At 52.9% G+C, this 15295-nt stretch overlaps 1 protein-coding gene across 3 annotated transcripts in view; it reads left to right on the plus strand.

Moving 5' to 3' along the window:
• Positions 1 to 15295, plus strand: part of FLI1 (Fli-1 proto-oncogene, ETS transcription factor) — a 119568-nt gene that overhangs the window by 62604 nt on the left and 41669 nt on the right. For all 3 annotated transcript variants that reach the window (XM_054712656.1, XM_054712655.1, XM_008142550.3), the window contains exons 3-4: positions 9446 to 9600; positions 13554 to 13757. In XM_054712656.1, the coding sequence (XP_054568631.1) occupies positions 9446 to 9600; positions 13554 to 13757 (359 nt within the window). The remainder of the gene's footprint in view (positions 1 to 9445; positions 9601 to 13553; positions 13758 to 15295) is intronic.

The raw sequence follows: 15295 nt of genomic DNA on the forward strand, positions 1-15295 counted from the left end.
AGCAAAAGCGTGAAAGGGAAAATGTTGGCCTCATGCATGAAATTCTGGTAAGAGATAAACGTGAGAGGAAGCATGGGCCCCGAATGGCATGCTAAGAAATGATGGGACTCATTCCATGGCAAAGGCTGACTTTTAACATAGACGTGGCATTTCTGTCATCGGAGCTGTGACTGCAGAGGAATGAAGTGATGACCATTGTGCACGGAGAGTGGGAAGGGGCGAGTCAGGAAGATGATGAGCTAAGACGTTATTGTGATATGCCAGGGAAGAAATGAAAATGTTCTCAGTGAGGCTAGTGGTGGTGATGATGGGAATAAGGAGGGGTAGAGACCCAAGGGGCATGTCAAAGGGATAACCACCAGGGCTCAGACCAGCAAGTACCGGAGTGTGTAGTATGTGAGTGTTTCGGGGGGGGGGGGGGGGGGTGAAGGAAGAGGGGAGCATCTGAGAGGAAAGCATCAAAGATGACGAGTGATGAGCCTAGATGTGTCCAGGAGAGATGGTGCTGTGAGCAGCCCCGGGAGGTGGGAGAGGAGATGTTTTGAGGAGAGATGTCAGTGTCCCTGTGAGAAGCCTTGGGGGAGCCATCAGTAGGACATCCAGATTAAAATGTCTACGCGGCTTTGGAAACTAAAGCTCAGATAATATTTTGGGGCTGGAATTTGGGTTTAGGCACCTTCTCTAAAGCATTTTAACTGTGAGGTGAATGAAGTCACCACCGAAGATATAAATCTAAAGAAAGAAGAGAGAGGGGAGTGTGTGTGCGCATGGCTGGGAGGGGAACTCCCCTTCCCCCCCCCCCCCCCCCCCCCCCGCCAGCCTTGGTCTCAGACCTGCCTGTGGGAATACCCAGACCTACCACAACTCTCCCACTAACCAAAACCAGTCCCCGGGATCCCTGGCCACCATCTCACATCTCGGATTTCAGGGCATCTCAGGGGTTCTGAGCCGGAAGCCCCTTAAATGAGTGTCTCTCCACTTAGACAAGAAGGACAATGTGTCCCTCACAGTGTAGGTAGGGTGTAGTGTGTCGAACACTTTCCCATACTATCTTATCACTTGCTCCCACCACTCTCCTAGGAGGTAGATGCAGGAATTCCATCTTGACATAGAAAGACACTTGAGCTCGGAGGGGTCAGTGACTTGTCTAAGGACTTAGAGGAGGCAAAGCGGCATGAGAGCCCAGGCTTGCTGGCTTCTGGCCTGGGGGCCACCTCCCTCCCTCCCTCTCTGCCTGGTGCGGTGCTTCTGCGTGCACCCTCTCATTACTGCCAGCACTCCCCCCCCCCCCCCCCCCGGCAGTAAGGAATACCACCCAGCAAAGCCTCCCACACAGACCTGGCCCCCACAGCTCCCAACACTTGTCGAAAACCCAGATTCCATCCTGGAGGAGTCTTCTGTCTGTTGGAGCCTGAATCCAACCGCCGGCTCACCTCCACTGCCCACCTCCAGCCGAGCCAGCAGCATGCTCCTTCCAGGCGCCCCCCCTACCGCCCCCCCCCACCCCCCGCCGCCCCATGGCATCCTGCTCTCCCCACTTCCTCTTCACAGCAGCTAGATTCATCCTTTCAAAACATCTAACTGTCTTGCTCACAATCCTTTCCTGGCTTATGACAAAAGCCCACGTCCCTCCTGCAGCCTCACCACCCCACTGACACCCTCTTTCCACCCTCCTCCCATTTCACTCCCTCCCTGCACGCCAGCCACTGGAGACTCCAGCTGCCCCTGGGTACCAAGCCCACTCCTGCCTCAGAGTCTCTCCCCTTGCGTTCCTTCCTTCTGGGATGTTCCTACTTCATCTTGTCATGTGACTCTCTCTTCCCTTGTTTCAGGTCTCTGCCTGAATGTCACCTTCTCAGGGGTCTTCCCTGACCCTCTGATCTAAAACAGCACCTGTCACTCTAGCCTGCATTGAGTCTTCTTTTTAGCTCATCTGAGCTCTTATCACATCCCCCATTAAATGTGGGCAGATCTTTGTGAGATATATATATATATATATATATAACATATTAACTCAATATAGCTAAAGTCACTGACCCCTCTGAGCTCAAGTGTCTTTCTATGTCAAGATACTTTCTATATACATACATACATACTGGTATGTTTTTATTGATTTCAGAGAGGAAGGGTGAGGGAGAGAGAGATAGAAACATCAATGATGAGAGAGAATCATTGATCAGCTGCCTTCTGCATGTCCCCTACTGGGGGTCAAACCTGCAACCTGGATATGTGCCCTGACTGGGAATGGAACTGTGATCCCTGGTTCATAGGTCAACGCTCAACCCATTGAAGCACACGGCCCGGGCAGAGCTTCATATTTTTTACTGAGCACACAACAGGTACTGGGTAGAGAGTTGTTCAGTGAAGAAGTGAATGAATGTGTGGCTAACCCGGCTCAAAGGTGAAGATGCTGACTCAAGGTCATGTAGGGCATTCGTGTGTGAGCCCACAGGACAGGGACCCAGGTAGGCCTTGGTCTCTGCCTCAGATGGAGCCTGTGTTTGTGCTCAACTGCTCAAGGAAGCCCTGAGCACTCCCAGACACTAATCCTGGGCAAAGAGGGTCCCCACAGAAATCCATTTCAGAGCCCCTTGCCGCTCCCTCCGGGCTCCAGGCGCCCAGCAGCTGGAGGAGGGCTGCGTGAACCTCAGAGCAGATGCCTGGCTCTGGTTGCACAGAGCGGCCCCTGCCTTTGATTTGCCTGTCCTGACCCAGACCGTTAGCAGGTGACAACGTAGGCTCAGAAAGACGGATGTACGCTCAGCCCCCGGAGAAACAAAGAAGATGCAGTGGACTCTGGGAGCCCAGCAGGTTCGCCACAGCCATCGCCAGCACCTCATAAATATCCGCTAAGTGCTCACATGGAAGCGGGGCCAGTGGGCAGCAGGAAGCGAGGATTTTCAGAAAAATGTCTTTGCTTAGGATGGAAGCGTGTCCGATGCTATGATCTGATCTGCAAAAAGCAATAACATGGTCCGACAGATGCTAGGCTCTTGAAATCTCTCATCCTCGACACCGAAGCTTCTCCTATCCCCTGAGTATTATTGATTAAGGCATTTTTCATGCAAAAGATCCGTCCTCACTTGAGATGAGAAAACCAAAGCAGAGGATACAATGGGGGCTCTCTCGGCTCACACAATAGATTCGTGCTGTCCATGCAGCGGCCACTTAGCCACGAGTTGCTTTTGAGCGCTTGACATGTGGCTAATGCAACAGGGACATGTGCGCTCCACCTGTAATACCCACTGGATTTAGAAGGCTTACATGGGGAAAAGAGTAAAATAGTCCCTTCATTCTTTTTATATTGATTATGCTGAAATAATCTTTTAGTTATATTGAGTGAATATATTTTAATGTATTATTAAAATTAATTTCACCTCTTTTTAAAAATTTTAAACATGTGGCTGCTAGAACATTTAAAGCTGTATGTGTGGCTCACATTCTACTTTGCGTGCACAGCCCTGGGCTAGCGTAGTTTGGACCGTCCTGTGGTTCAGAGCGACTTCTCTCCATGTTCACTGATCACATGGGATTCTGAGTTACTCCTTCAGCTTTACTGAGCCCCATAGATGCCTCTGAGAAGCTACAGTGTGCTTCCTCCTTTTTCTGTTTTGTTTTAATAATCCTCACCCAAGGATATTTTTTTCCATTGATTTTTATTTTTTTAAAATATTTTTTATTGATTTTTTACAGAGAGGAAGGGAGAGGGATAGAGAGTTAGAAACATCGATGAGAGAGAAACATCGATCAGCTACCTCCTGCACAACCCCTACCAGGGATGTGTCCGCAACCATGGTACATGCCCTTGACCGGAATCGAACCTGGGACCCTTCAGTCCACAGGCTGACGCTCTATCCACTGAGCCAAACCAGTCAGGGATCCATTGATTTTTAAAGAGAGTAGAAGGGAGGGAGGGGGAGAGAGAGACAGAGACATTGATGTGAGAGAGAGAGAACGTCAATTGGTTGCTTCCTGTAGGTGCTCTGACCTGGGCCAGGGATCAAACCTTCAACCAAGGCATGTGCCCTTGACCTGGAATCGAACCTGGGACCCTTCAGTGCACTGGCAGATGCTCCAACCACTGAACCACACCGGCTATGGCCCCTTCTTTTTTTTTTATCCAAGGAGCAAGTCATTTGAACAAAGGTGCAGTGGGGGGACTGAGGGCTGAGGCACCAGAGAAAGCCGTGCTGGCTCCGCGGCGGGAGGCGCTCTTTCCTCCCCTCTTCCTGTGTGGTTGTGTCTGTTCCTGAAACAGCCGGGTCAAAGGTTATGTGCTGGATGTAGACTCCAGCAACTCTATCCACGCCGTGGTCTGCGTGTAACTCCGCTGCGTCCTGTCTCAGCCACGGGGCTGGGGGCAGCATCCGTGAAGGAAAGAGTATCGGTTTATGGGGAGGAGACGCAAGGCCTTGCTTGCCTTGTGCGCCTGGCCTGCAGGCCCTGCGTTCCGTGTGACTCTGCCCACCGGGATCTGGATGCCCTTATTAGACGCCTAGACACTTCACGTTCACATACAGGAAGAGCAACCTCACACGCCCTATAACTCCTGCTCTTAGGCCTTCCGAAGGGGCAGCCTGAGGGCTGAACCTTGCAGTGTGAAGCATGTCACACATACCTGGGTGGGAAGCTGGCTGCAGGATTCCCGAGAAGCTATGAGCATCTAATCTACTATGTACGGGCCTTAAATTAGGGATGAGGTCAGTGCGATGGCTTTATTATGGGCGATTTCCTTTCTTTTCTTAAAATTTCCTTTCAACTTGTTTCATCTTCTTTTCAAAACCAAAAAATCATCTGCAGATATCTATGTATAGATCCTATAGGAATCCTAAGGACAACACAGATTTGCTTAATTAAAAAAAAACTTTTTAAAATATATGTTTTTATTAATTTGAGGGAGAGAGAGGAAGGGAGAGGGATAGAGAAATAGAAACATGATGAGAGAGAGACATCGAACGGCTGCCTCCTGCACACCCCCTACTGGGGATCGAGCTGACAACCTGGGCATGTGCCCTGACTGGGAATCAAACCGGGGACCTCTTGGTTCATGGGTTGATGCTCAACCACTGAGCCACGCCAGCGGGGCAAGATTTGCTTAATTTTGCACAATGTGCACACATTACATGGAAGACACACATGACAGGTCCTAATGTAGCTGTGTGGCCTGGGTAGTCTTGAGACTTCACATGATCTGTGTGGGTATTGGGCATCCCCTGATGGTGAGCCCGGCTATCGCTTTGTGGAGGGGTTGACACCCCCTGAGTGAAGGTGCCCTGAGTTCAATGGGAAGACAGAGAAAATGTTTTAGTCGAAAATGTTTTTAGTCTTTGGGAGAGGTCTTTAAAATCTCCTTTTATTCAAATACTGAAGATTTCTCATCTTCTTTTAAAAGGCTTAACAGTTTGCAAGGCTGACTGTTGGAAGTCAGTAGTGGTCTCTGTATAACAATGTTCCTTGAACACGCAAAAATAGGACCAGAGGGGGACAGAGGTTCCGTCCAGGGGTGAAAATAAAGGGCCAGGCTGCAAGGTTCACGTCCCCATTCCTGTGGCCTCCCTGCCGTGGCTTTCTGAGCCAAGGCTTTCTGAGCCGTGGCTGAGATGGACATGCTCCAAGTTAACCTGTCAGAGACACCACCTCCTCCCTGCCCTGTTGTGGCCGCCCCAGCCCTCCTGTCACCTGTCCCAGTGCTGTCAGCTGCCGGTGGGCCCCAGCGTGTGCTAGCTATAAGTACGGGTCTCAGTACAAATCCACGGTGGTGTAGACCAGCTGAATGGCCACACCTTCTCCCTCTGTCTGTGCTTCTCCTCCCCTCCCTCTTTTTTTCATCCGGCTCCTTCACAGGTGCCAGCTGCCTCAGTAAAGAGCAGCCTTTATGCTGTGCTTCACCTGGACACCCTCCCTCCCCTTAGCAGTAGCTGTGGAGCCCAGTGGCCACACACGAGGGGGTGCTGCCTGGAGGAGGCAGAGTGGCTGAGAGCATGGGAACGGAGGAGCGTGTGGCTTCCTTCTCTCCTGAGCCGTCAGAGCATGGCTGGCCTGGCAAGGGCAGCGGTCCAGGCTGGGGGCCAGGCTTCTCCCAGAGGCCACCCCTGTGCAGACCCCAGCTGAGGGGTCTGAGGCTGCGGACAGGGCCTGTTCAAACAGAGCATCCTGCCCAGCTGGGGAGCAGGTGTGAACACGGGGGCTGAGGAAGGGGAGAGGAGGAAGCAGACAGATGCGAGTTTCTATGGGATAGGAAGTAAGGAGGTTCCAAGCACTGAGCAGCTCCCAGGAGTCACCCAGCAAGAGAACCCTGGCCTTGACCATGGTTCTGATATTGTCTTCCAGGAGCGGGTACTCCTGCCTCCTCGGTACCCACCCCCCAGCAGGTGCCTCTTCTTACCAGGCAACATACCCGGTAGCTTTCACCAAATGTTCTCTTTTTTCAAACTTATGTGTCTCCACTCTTGGCACCAGGACTGGCCCTGCCAGAGGTGCTAAGTGGCCATCATTTCAGGGATTTCTGAGGTTCTGTCTTCTCACCTCTGCATGGCAGGGGTCAGTTTGGGGCTCGGAAACCCTCTGAGGCCTGGCTGACGTGGGGAAGAATGTTTTGAAACTCGCCTCCCCAGGGTCCCTAAGGGGAGAGCAGCCCAGAGAGCAGCAGCTCTTCCCCGGTCACGCTGGCCCTGGACAGACAGCGCTCTCCAGGCTGAAAGGTGTCGTCCCTGCCCATGGCCTCGCGCTCTGGCTTCCTCCCCGGGAAGTGTGTGCTCGGGCAACCCCACCCTCTGCCACGGAGTTCCCAGCCAATGAGACGCTGCTCTCTTGGTTGAAGGCCAACTTAATCCTCCCACTTCTGCTGCACTTGAGTTGTTTCACAGTGAACAAGTATGCTGAGAAAGGCTGCCAGGCCCTGGTGGCTTGGTGCGTGGTGCATATGTATGTGTGTGCATGTATGCATCGGGGTGCGCATGCATGTTCTAAATGTATGTGTTGGTGTGCATTGGACGTGCACGTATGTGTATGCATGTTGGTGTATGCGTGTGGGTGCATGCATGTGTTGGGTGTGTATGCATGTGCAAATGTGTGCACTAGGGTGAGCATGTGTGTGCATGCATGTATGTGTTGGGTGTGCATGTATGCACATGTGGGAAAGAATGTTTTGCATCTCGTCTGTTGGTGTGTGCATGTGTGTGTGCATGCATATGTGTGTATGTGCGTGTGCACATACCCTCACAGTTAGCCATGAGGAGCCCAGTGAGCTTGGCCATGAGCCTGCTCAGACCCAGGACCAGGGTCTTTCAGGGACGGCTTCATCTCAGGCCAAGTCCTTAAACTGCAGGAGCCAAAGGCCAGCCCCTGGTGAAAAGTCCTGATGAGCTACTGCCTCCCTCGCACTGCCATGGGGACATTAAGCCTTCAACAGTCTGGGTTTCTGACGGCTGGCTCTTGGTTCTCTGCCTGGAAAAACAGTAGGCGAATAGTAAAACCTTAAATTCTAACATGTGTAAGTTATACATCTTATTTTCATTTTCAGCCCATGTTCCCCTCTGTACGACATCAGGAAAAAATTACCGTCTGACTTCTAATATCTCAGTGGAGCATTTATCTCCCAGCCATGATAAGTGATCTTCAATATTTTTTTCCTTTCAGATTAGGAAACAAATTCATTTAATTTTCTTTATTGAATGTGCTCAGTCTCCCCGGCCTGCCCGCGTCCCCCCCGCAAGGGCGGTCCCCGCCTCTTCTGCGTTCGTGGCTGGGCTGCTCTCCCTGTGTGAGTGGAGCTACTGCCACCGCCTTGCGAGAGGAGCCGGACCCCATCTGGGAGCGCCCTGCTGCGTGGGGCCCCGTGATGGTCAGTCCCCGACCACAGCAGAGTGAGGGAGGCAGCAGCCAGGCCTTCCGAAGGCCGGAGAGGTTGGGCGGCCGGGCGGGGCGGCTGTCATCTGAACCTTATCTGAACTCCTGGGTCTGAAGGCTGGTCTGGAGCTCTTGAGAGAGCTGGCTGGTCTCCCGCGTAGAAGAATCCGAGCTTCCTGCTCCGTAGACCCGCAGCTGCAGCCTCCCCTTGGCCTGGCTGCCTGCGTGGGTCCCGCTGCTGCCGAGTGGCGAGTGAAAGCTAGGACAGGGCTGGATGCCACTCGCCCTGGGCACATGGAGAGGGTCCATGACGCTGCCCTGGGGTATGTGGCCTGTCCTGCCAACCTGCTCTGGGCGCCAGGAGGCCACGAACTCGGATCTCCAGATGGTTGCTTATTGCTGACTGAAGCCAGCGAGCAGCCTCTTGCAAAACCTCAGGGGCTCACTGGGCTCCATACTCTGAGACCAGGTTGAGTATTTGGCTCTGTCGCTTGTGTACCTCTACGTACTTGCCCTGTGAGTGTGGTGCCGGGGCTGGGCAACGCCACAAGGCCGCAGCCTCTCTATATCAGGTTGAAGTTCTTGGATTCTATTCCTCCTTCACCCAGCAACCAGCTCTTCCGCATGTGTGTTTTGATGGGGAAGCTTAACATTAAAGACCCTGCTGTCACCTGTCCTAGCTCTGTGACCCTGGCCCAGTCACCTCGCCCTCTCAGTTGCCTTAACCATAGCAAGGAGCTATTCACCCTTGCCAGGCCTATCTTGGAGGGTTATTGGGAAGTTCAAATAGAACAATGCATGAAAAATGTGTTGACATTATAGGCATGCAATAGAAATAATTCGCTCAGGAAACATCGATCGCTCACCCCCTGCACAAGGTTCTGTATAAAGCTGGCGATAATCTACATCGAGGTTACAAAAAGGTAATGTCACCATCTCAGGGAACGCCCTCATCCAGCAAGGGCCTAGGGCACCTGTCAAGCTAACGGAGCATGGCAGTCCTAGGACCGATGCAGACACACTATGGGAGCCAGCTGTAGTCTGCCTGGTAACAAGGTGCAAAGTGTCAGCTGCCGGCAGGTGGGACCTGCAGTCCTGTGCTGAGAAGTCCAGACTCTAAGGGCAGTAGGAGCTGCCCAAAGTTTTTAAGTACGGTAATTCCAGGACCAGGCTGGGATTGGAAGAAAACTCTGGTGGCAGTGTGGAGAATAGAAATAAGGTGGCAGTGCCCGGCCGGTGTGGCTCAGTGGTTGAGCGTCAACCCATGAACCCAGGAGGTCAAGGTTGGTTCAATTCCTGGTGGGGGCACATGCCAGAGTCGCAGGCTTGATCCCAGTAGGGGGCGTGCAGGAGGCAGCCAATGGATGATTCTCATCATTCATGTTTCTCTCTCTCCCTCTCCCTTCCTCTCTGAAATCAATAAAAACAGGTTTAAAAAAAAGGAGTAAGGTGGCATCAGCAGCATCCTCACCATCCTGCACCAGGTGGGGCTGGGAAATGACTCTGGTTGTCTGAGCCATTGGCCAGGGTGAGCTCCGTGCTGTGGGGACCACAGTGGCAGTGATGACTTCCCGGCCTTTGTCTCTTCTCCATCTAGGGAGTCTCCGGTGGACTGCAGCGTCAGCAAATGCAGCAAGCTGGTTGGTGGAGGCGAGTCCAATGCCATGAACTACAACAGCTACATTGACGAGAAGAACGGCCCCCCTCCTCCCAACATGACCACGAACGAGAGGAGGGTGATCGTCCCCGCAGGTACCATGGGAACCAGGCTGCTGGCTGGCATCCACGTCCTACCTCTCTGGGCGAGGAGGTGAAGGGCGGGCCTGTCCCCAGGGCATCTAAACTTTTACCTGAGGCCCTGGTCTCTGTGGAAATGATGTGCTGCCTTCCAAGACCCTCTCCCCAATGTCACCAGATCCCTGAGTGCAGATCCCAGAAACCTGCCCTCAAACAGATCCCATCGCAGACTCGGTGTCAGTGCCTGGACCCTAGGGAGAGGCCAGCACAGAGAGCAGGAGCTCAGGGAAGCCCCAGGCGTGCCCACCCTCCCTGTAAGGAGCAGAGTGGCTACAGAGGTCTGTCGTGCCCATCGGGCATGCGCTCCTGGCATGGCATCCGCAGGGTCCCACCTTCCCAAATTATAGCCAGCGCTTTCCGTCTCAAAATAGAAATAACTATATTTAACAAATGGAGTGCCTTACCATGTGTGCAGCAAGTTATGTCATTATGTAAAAATAGCCTATTTTTCCTAGGTATTAGTGCAATTGGGTACAGAAAATAAAATCATTGTTCGAGCCTTCCGTGTATTGGCTGGATGCTTGGTCTCGGCCAGACCAGCAAGCTCAGCCGCCAGGTCCAAAAGGGAGACTGAAAACTGAACCGAGTGGGGTTGGTGCCAGGTAGAAGGAGCTAGAACATCCAAACCTTAAGCAACGTGAATTATAGGGCAGAGATTAAGAGTCATTTGACCAAAATAACTCTACCGAAAAGGCAGAGCCCCTTCCATTTGGAAAAATACAAGCGCAGTTGTGTGTGAGGCAAGGATTAGACATCTTTTAGAGGAAATTCAAAGGCTGTTGCTTCTTGGTCTAGAAGGTGTGGCTTTGTGTGGGCCTCTCCTCCCAGGCCCTTTGTATTCATTTTCCATGGGAAGCTGTGTCTCCCCATCTCCTGGGACTGCAGCTATACCCAGGTGTGCTGGGCCAAGTTCAAGCGGGGGCGGGGTGGGGACCCGTGGCCAACGGGGATGTGTCTGTGCCCTGTAGGACCTCAAAGCTGCTCACGAGCTTTTTAAGTTTCCTTCTTCCACAAGCACGTGAGCGCACAAAGGAGGAGAAGGAGGAGCTCCATTGATGAGCACTTTGGGGTGCCGGGCACCATTGAAGTGCTTCACCCACGTTGCATGACCTATGTCACTTCATGCATGATCTCCTCCAAGACCCCAGCTGGGACTGTCTAGCTCAGGTGCATCTATCTGTCAGGTCCAAGAGAACCGTGTCTTCTCCCTTCACATCAGAAGGTGGCAGACCATGGAACTGCACTGCCGTGGGCATGGTGGGGCCTCTGTGGACTCCCCAAGGCCAGGCCAAGCCTCACCAGGCCTCTGGTGGTTTGGTATTGAACTCCCCAGCCTCGCCAGTGGCCAGCATGGGAAGGAGAGCTTGCGGACTGAAGGGTTAGGAGAAACCGAGATTGCCTTAACCAAATGTGTACATTTCTGCAGACTCTTTTGGGAGGGCACAGGGAAAAGGGACAAAGACTGCCAGACCGCTTGGTTGGCCCTTCCACTCTAAATTGGTGTTGAAATATTTTCAAAAAGAATATCGAAATGTCGGTCTTCGGTGGGCCAAGGTAACTATGGCAGTAGTAATGAAAACGGTGTAAATTCATATCAAGGGATTTTTAAAGCACTAGCTGTGGATTGACTTCCCTGCTTTACCTCTGGCTCAGTCTTTAGCCATGACCCTCAGACACTGTGGCTTCCGCCAGGCCTGCTGGGCGTGAGGGGAAGTTTCACTGGGCAGGTCCACAGATCAAGGCAATAAAACATCGGTGGAGGAACCTATTGCATTCACGGTGGGATTTTAAGTCAAGTGTAAATGAGGACCCTAGTTAATCACCAGGTCAGGTCCAAGTTCAGATAGGAAGAAACTGGGACCAATCATCCAGGAAATACATTTGGAAGAGGTTAGCATGATCCAGAGTGGAAGATTTAGAATTCATTGGGCTCTTAAGGGAGAGAAATAATACTGTGATAGAGCCCCAAGCAAGGGAGGAAATACATACATTAAATACATGGTGTAGCATCGAATCTGAGGCCTTGCATGCTAAAAATGAGCAATTAGAAGAAGCAGATAAAATAACATGCTACATAATCCACCACCTCAGCCTCCTCCATTTTTCTCTAGAATTCTGAAATGGTGCAAAATTATTTTCAGTTACCAATGGTCCATGCCCAATTGTTTCTGACTTATGCAATGAAGCTATAAAAAGAGCTCTGGCTTTTGCTTAAAGGCAGAGAAACTCACAGGTGCGTTCAGGTAGCTTTGTGAGAAGAAAAGAGAAGAGGCTTTGGGCCAGGGGGGACCCACCCACCTGGACTAAATGAAGTCCTAGGGAGACTTGGATCAGAACCCCCCTCCACCCACCCCCACCCCCTGCTCAGACCAGGACTTAGGTTGAGTTAAGGCCTTACCCTTTCAAGACTCCACTTTCCACCTGGAGAATGAAGATGAAAGACATTTTGTAGGATTTTCTTGATCAGTGAAAAACAGGACATGTGGAGCAGGGGGCACACTCCAGCCTTCCCTCTCCTCACTCTCCTCTTCCCATCCCCTCCACCTTCGGCACACAATGCAGCAACCACCCCATGCAGGGGCCGCTGCTGGGCGCTTTGCAAAGCAGGCACAGCCGCTTCCAGCCCAATTCTCACATGCAATGACCGAGCAGAAGCAGGGGACCGTGCCAGACCAGGGCAACGGCAGAAACTCTGATTTCCATTTTTGCCCAGACTCTTAGGAGAGGGTGACAGGGTTGAAAGGTGGCACAGATACTCCTCCCAAATAAGCCTGCCAATCAAAGAGGCCCAGTAGAAGCTGCGGCTGATACCTGACATACAGTGCCCACTCTCCCTCCTCCTCCAGGGCCTTCCTTGACACTCTACGTTTACACTAATGTCCTCCTCTTCCGGTTGCTTCAACTGCCACCACAGAATCTGTTGCTTAACTTGGGGCATTCCTGCCTGAATGCTTCGTGTGGACAGGTCTTTCATGAGTTCAAGGGCCATGTCATTTTCTTCTTTGATGAGCATGTGTAAAGTGTTTTGGACTCACTGTTAATGGGTTGCCAAGGAAGAAGATGGCTTCCAGACTGTGCTAGGTGGTAAGCGCTAAGGGCCTCTATCAATGGGACCTGCTGGACTCCCCACCAGCACTCAGAGTGCACCCCCGTGTCCCCCCCCCCCCCCCCCCCCACCCACACACACACACTCCTGGCTGAGAAGTCATGCGGGTCCTACGTGGAGGCGGCCTCAGTCCTTACATTATTATGTCCACTGAAGGGCTAAAGGTTTCTCATCTTTGCGGACTTGAATATCCTAAAAACGTTTGGGGGATGATCTGGTAGAAATTTCAGCACAGCTGTCTCCAAAAGGAGAAAGCGCAGGCCGGTCCATGTTAAGGGCTAACACCACGGGGTTTGCCATCTGCGTGCACAGATGTGTTCTCTCTGTAGCATCTGAGAGCTCGTGTTCTTCCATGAAATCAGTGTTCTCCCGAGGCAGCTGGTTTCCCTTGCCAGAGACGCTGGGCCCTGGTCGCTGGAACTGTGTTTATTTTCACTTGGATGCCACCATTTCTCAGGCAAAGGCTTCAATGGACTTCCCAGAGCTTTAAAGAGGGTCCTGTCAGGATGTGGAGTGAGGCATCTGAGAACCTCCCCAGCGTGCTAAGTGGTTCAGGCAGCGCCAGATGCTCTGGACCAGATGCAGTTCTGGGAGGACCATCTGGGAGGGAACCCACTTTCCAGTGAGCATGTGGGGTGGGGCAGGGAGAGAAAGGAGGAAGAGGGAGGCTGGGGGAAAGGGAAAGGGAGATTGGAGAGGAGAGAGACAGAGAGAGAGAGAAGGGGAAGGAGGGAGGGAGGAAGACCGAGAGAGGCTGCCCAGGTTTGGTGAAGCCCTGGCTGACAGGCCTTGTCCTCTGCAGACCCCACGCTGTGGACGCAGGAGCACGTGCGGCAGTGGCTGGAGTGGGCGATAAAGGAGTACGGCCTGATGGAGATCGACACGGCCTTTTTCCAGAACATGGACGGCAAGGAACTGTGCAAAATGAACAAGGAGGACTTCCTCCGAGCCACCTCCCTCTACAACACGGAAGTGCTGTTGTCACACCTCAGTTACCTCAGGGAAAGTAAGTGCCTGTCCCTGTCTCCTTCTGGGGAGGGAGTCTTCCCCCCCACCCCCCGACCCTGGAGGGTGCAGCCCAGGTCCCCGGGGCTGGGGGAGACCTCTGCCTGGCCGGCTCCCAACCAGGCTGGCTTCCTAGGGATCCAACCTGCGGAAGGAAGCTGGGCCCCCTGCCGTCGGTGTACGTTGGGCAGAAGCTGTAGGAGCTGCGGGTTTGGGCTGTGAGGTTACCAGGGTCCCGTGGGCTCCGGCAGACCCTGCGAGAGGGCTGACCCAGGCCTGGGGTGGCAAGGGGAGTGAAATGACGAATGGAGAACAAGTAGGGAGCTGTGGCCCAGGGGGTCTGCCCGAGGCTGGCCACGCACGTCCTGTGAGAACCCCTTCCCAGAAATACCTAGCCCCATAATGACAAATACATGGATGCCTGACTCGCGTTGTCCTGAGCCATGATTCCCACAGTAAATCTAGATCCATGAATTTAGAATTTAAGGATTCGAACCTATACACATTCAGTTCCTCTTATCTTTGGGGTCACTCCAGAGCCTCTTAACCCCGCCTTCAGGGCTGCCACCTACACCCCTTCCTTACTAAGCAGGGAAGGGGCAGGTGCCGCAGGTCGGTGAGGCCTGACACAGCCAGGAGGAAGGCGCTTGGGAAAGGGAGAGTTTACAGAGAGAGCGTGCAGTTGCCCGTAGGATTTCTCCACGATGGGGGTTCGCTAGCACCAACAATTCGATACAAATGTCATTTGATATGCGCTATACCCAGAATTCTTTGAGGCCCGCTAATAACCTTGGCCTTAACTCTTCACCGGAAGTCCAGGCCGGGCTGTCTACCAATGGCCCCAAGAATGAAAGGGCTATTCTGTGGCCTAAAGGACGGTACTGATATCGGGAGTTGACTCTACAGATAAAAGAGATGTGGGCTCATCCTATGAGGAAGCTTTCTCCCAGCCAGCCCTGCCCAGGGACAGACTGGCCGCCTCCGCAGACAGTGTTTGCTGTCAGTGGCCGGGACAGCTGGGAATCTCGAAGGTGCTGAGGTTTGGAGGGAAAGGGTTTGATGATTCTCAAGCTCCATCAAAGCTGAGATCCTTGGACAGGGCCTCCGGGCCGCCTTTCTCGTCTCCTGGGCCCTGGGGTGGTCGGTTCTTCATTTGCTCTGCGCTGTCCAGCGGGTCTTCACTCTCTGTCTTGTTCGGCAATAGAGCGCTGCGTGGACTGGGGCAACACACACTGGCTTTCAACATTAAACATGTAAAAAGTGCCTCCGGGAGTTTCCACCGGTGCCCCCCGGGCTCCTCGGTCACCCCTCCGAGGCGTCTGGCATCCAGTGGGGAGTGGGGGTGACGCCGTATATGTTACCACCAGAGCCATGACCTCATGTCTGAGTCTTGCGGCAGCAGGAGGTCAGCCCGAGGCCCAGCCATTTCCAAAAAGGGGGCAACGTTCCACCCAGTTTTTTCCGAGCGTTTGGAGAATGAGCGTTCTCTAACCATCTCTATTTCTCAGCACTTCAGTGTTTATAGACTTTTTAAAAAAA

Source organism: Eptesicus fuscus, chromosome 23 (genome assembly GCF_027574615.1).
Source record: "Eptesicus fuscus isolate TK198812 chromosome 23, DD_ASM_mEF_20220401, whole genome shotgun sequence".
In the NCBI taxonomy this organism is placed as follows: Eukaryota; Metazoa; Chordata; class Mammalia; order Chiroptera; family Vespertilionidae; genus Eptesicus; species Eptesicus fuscus.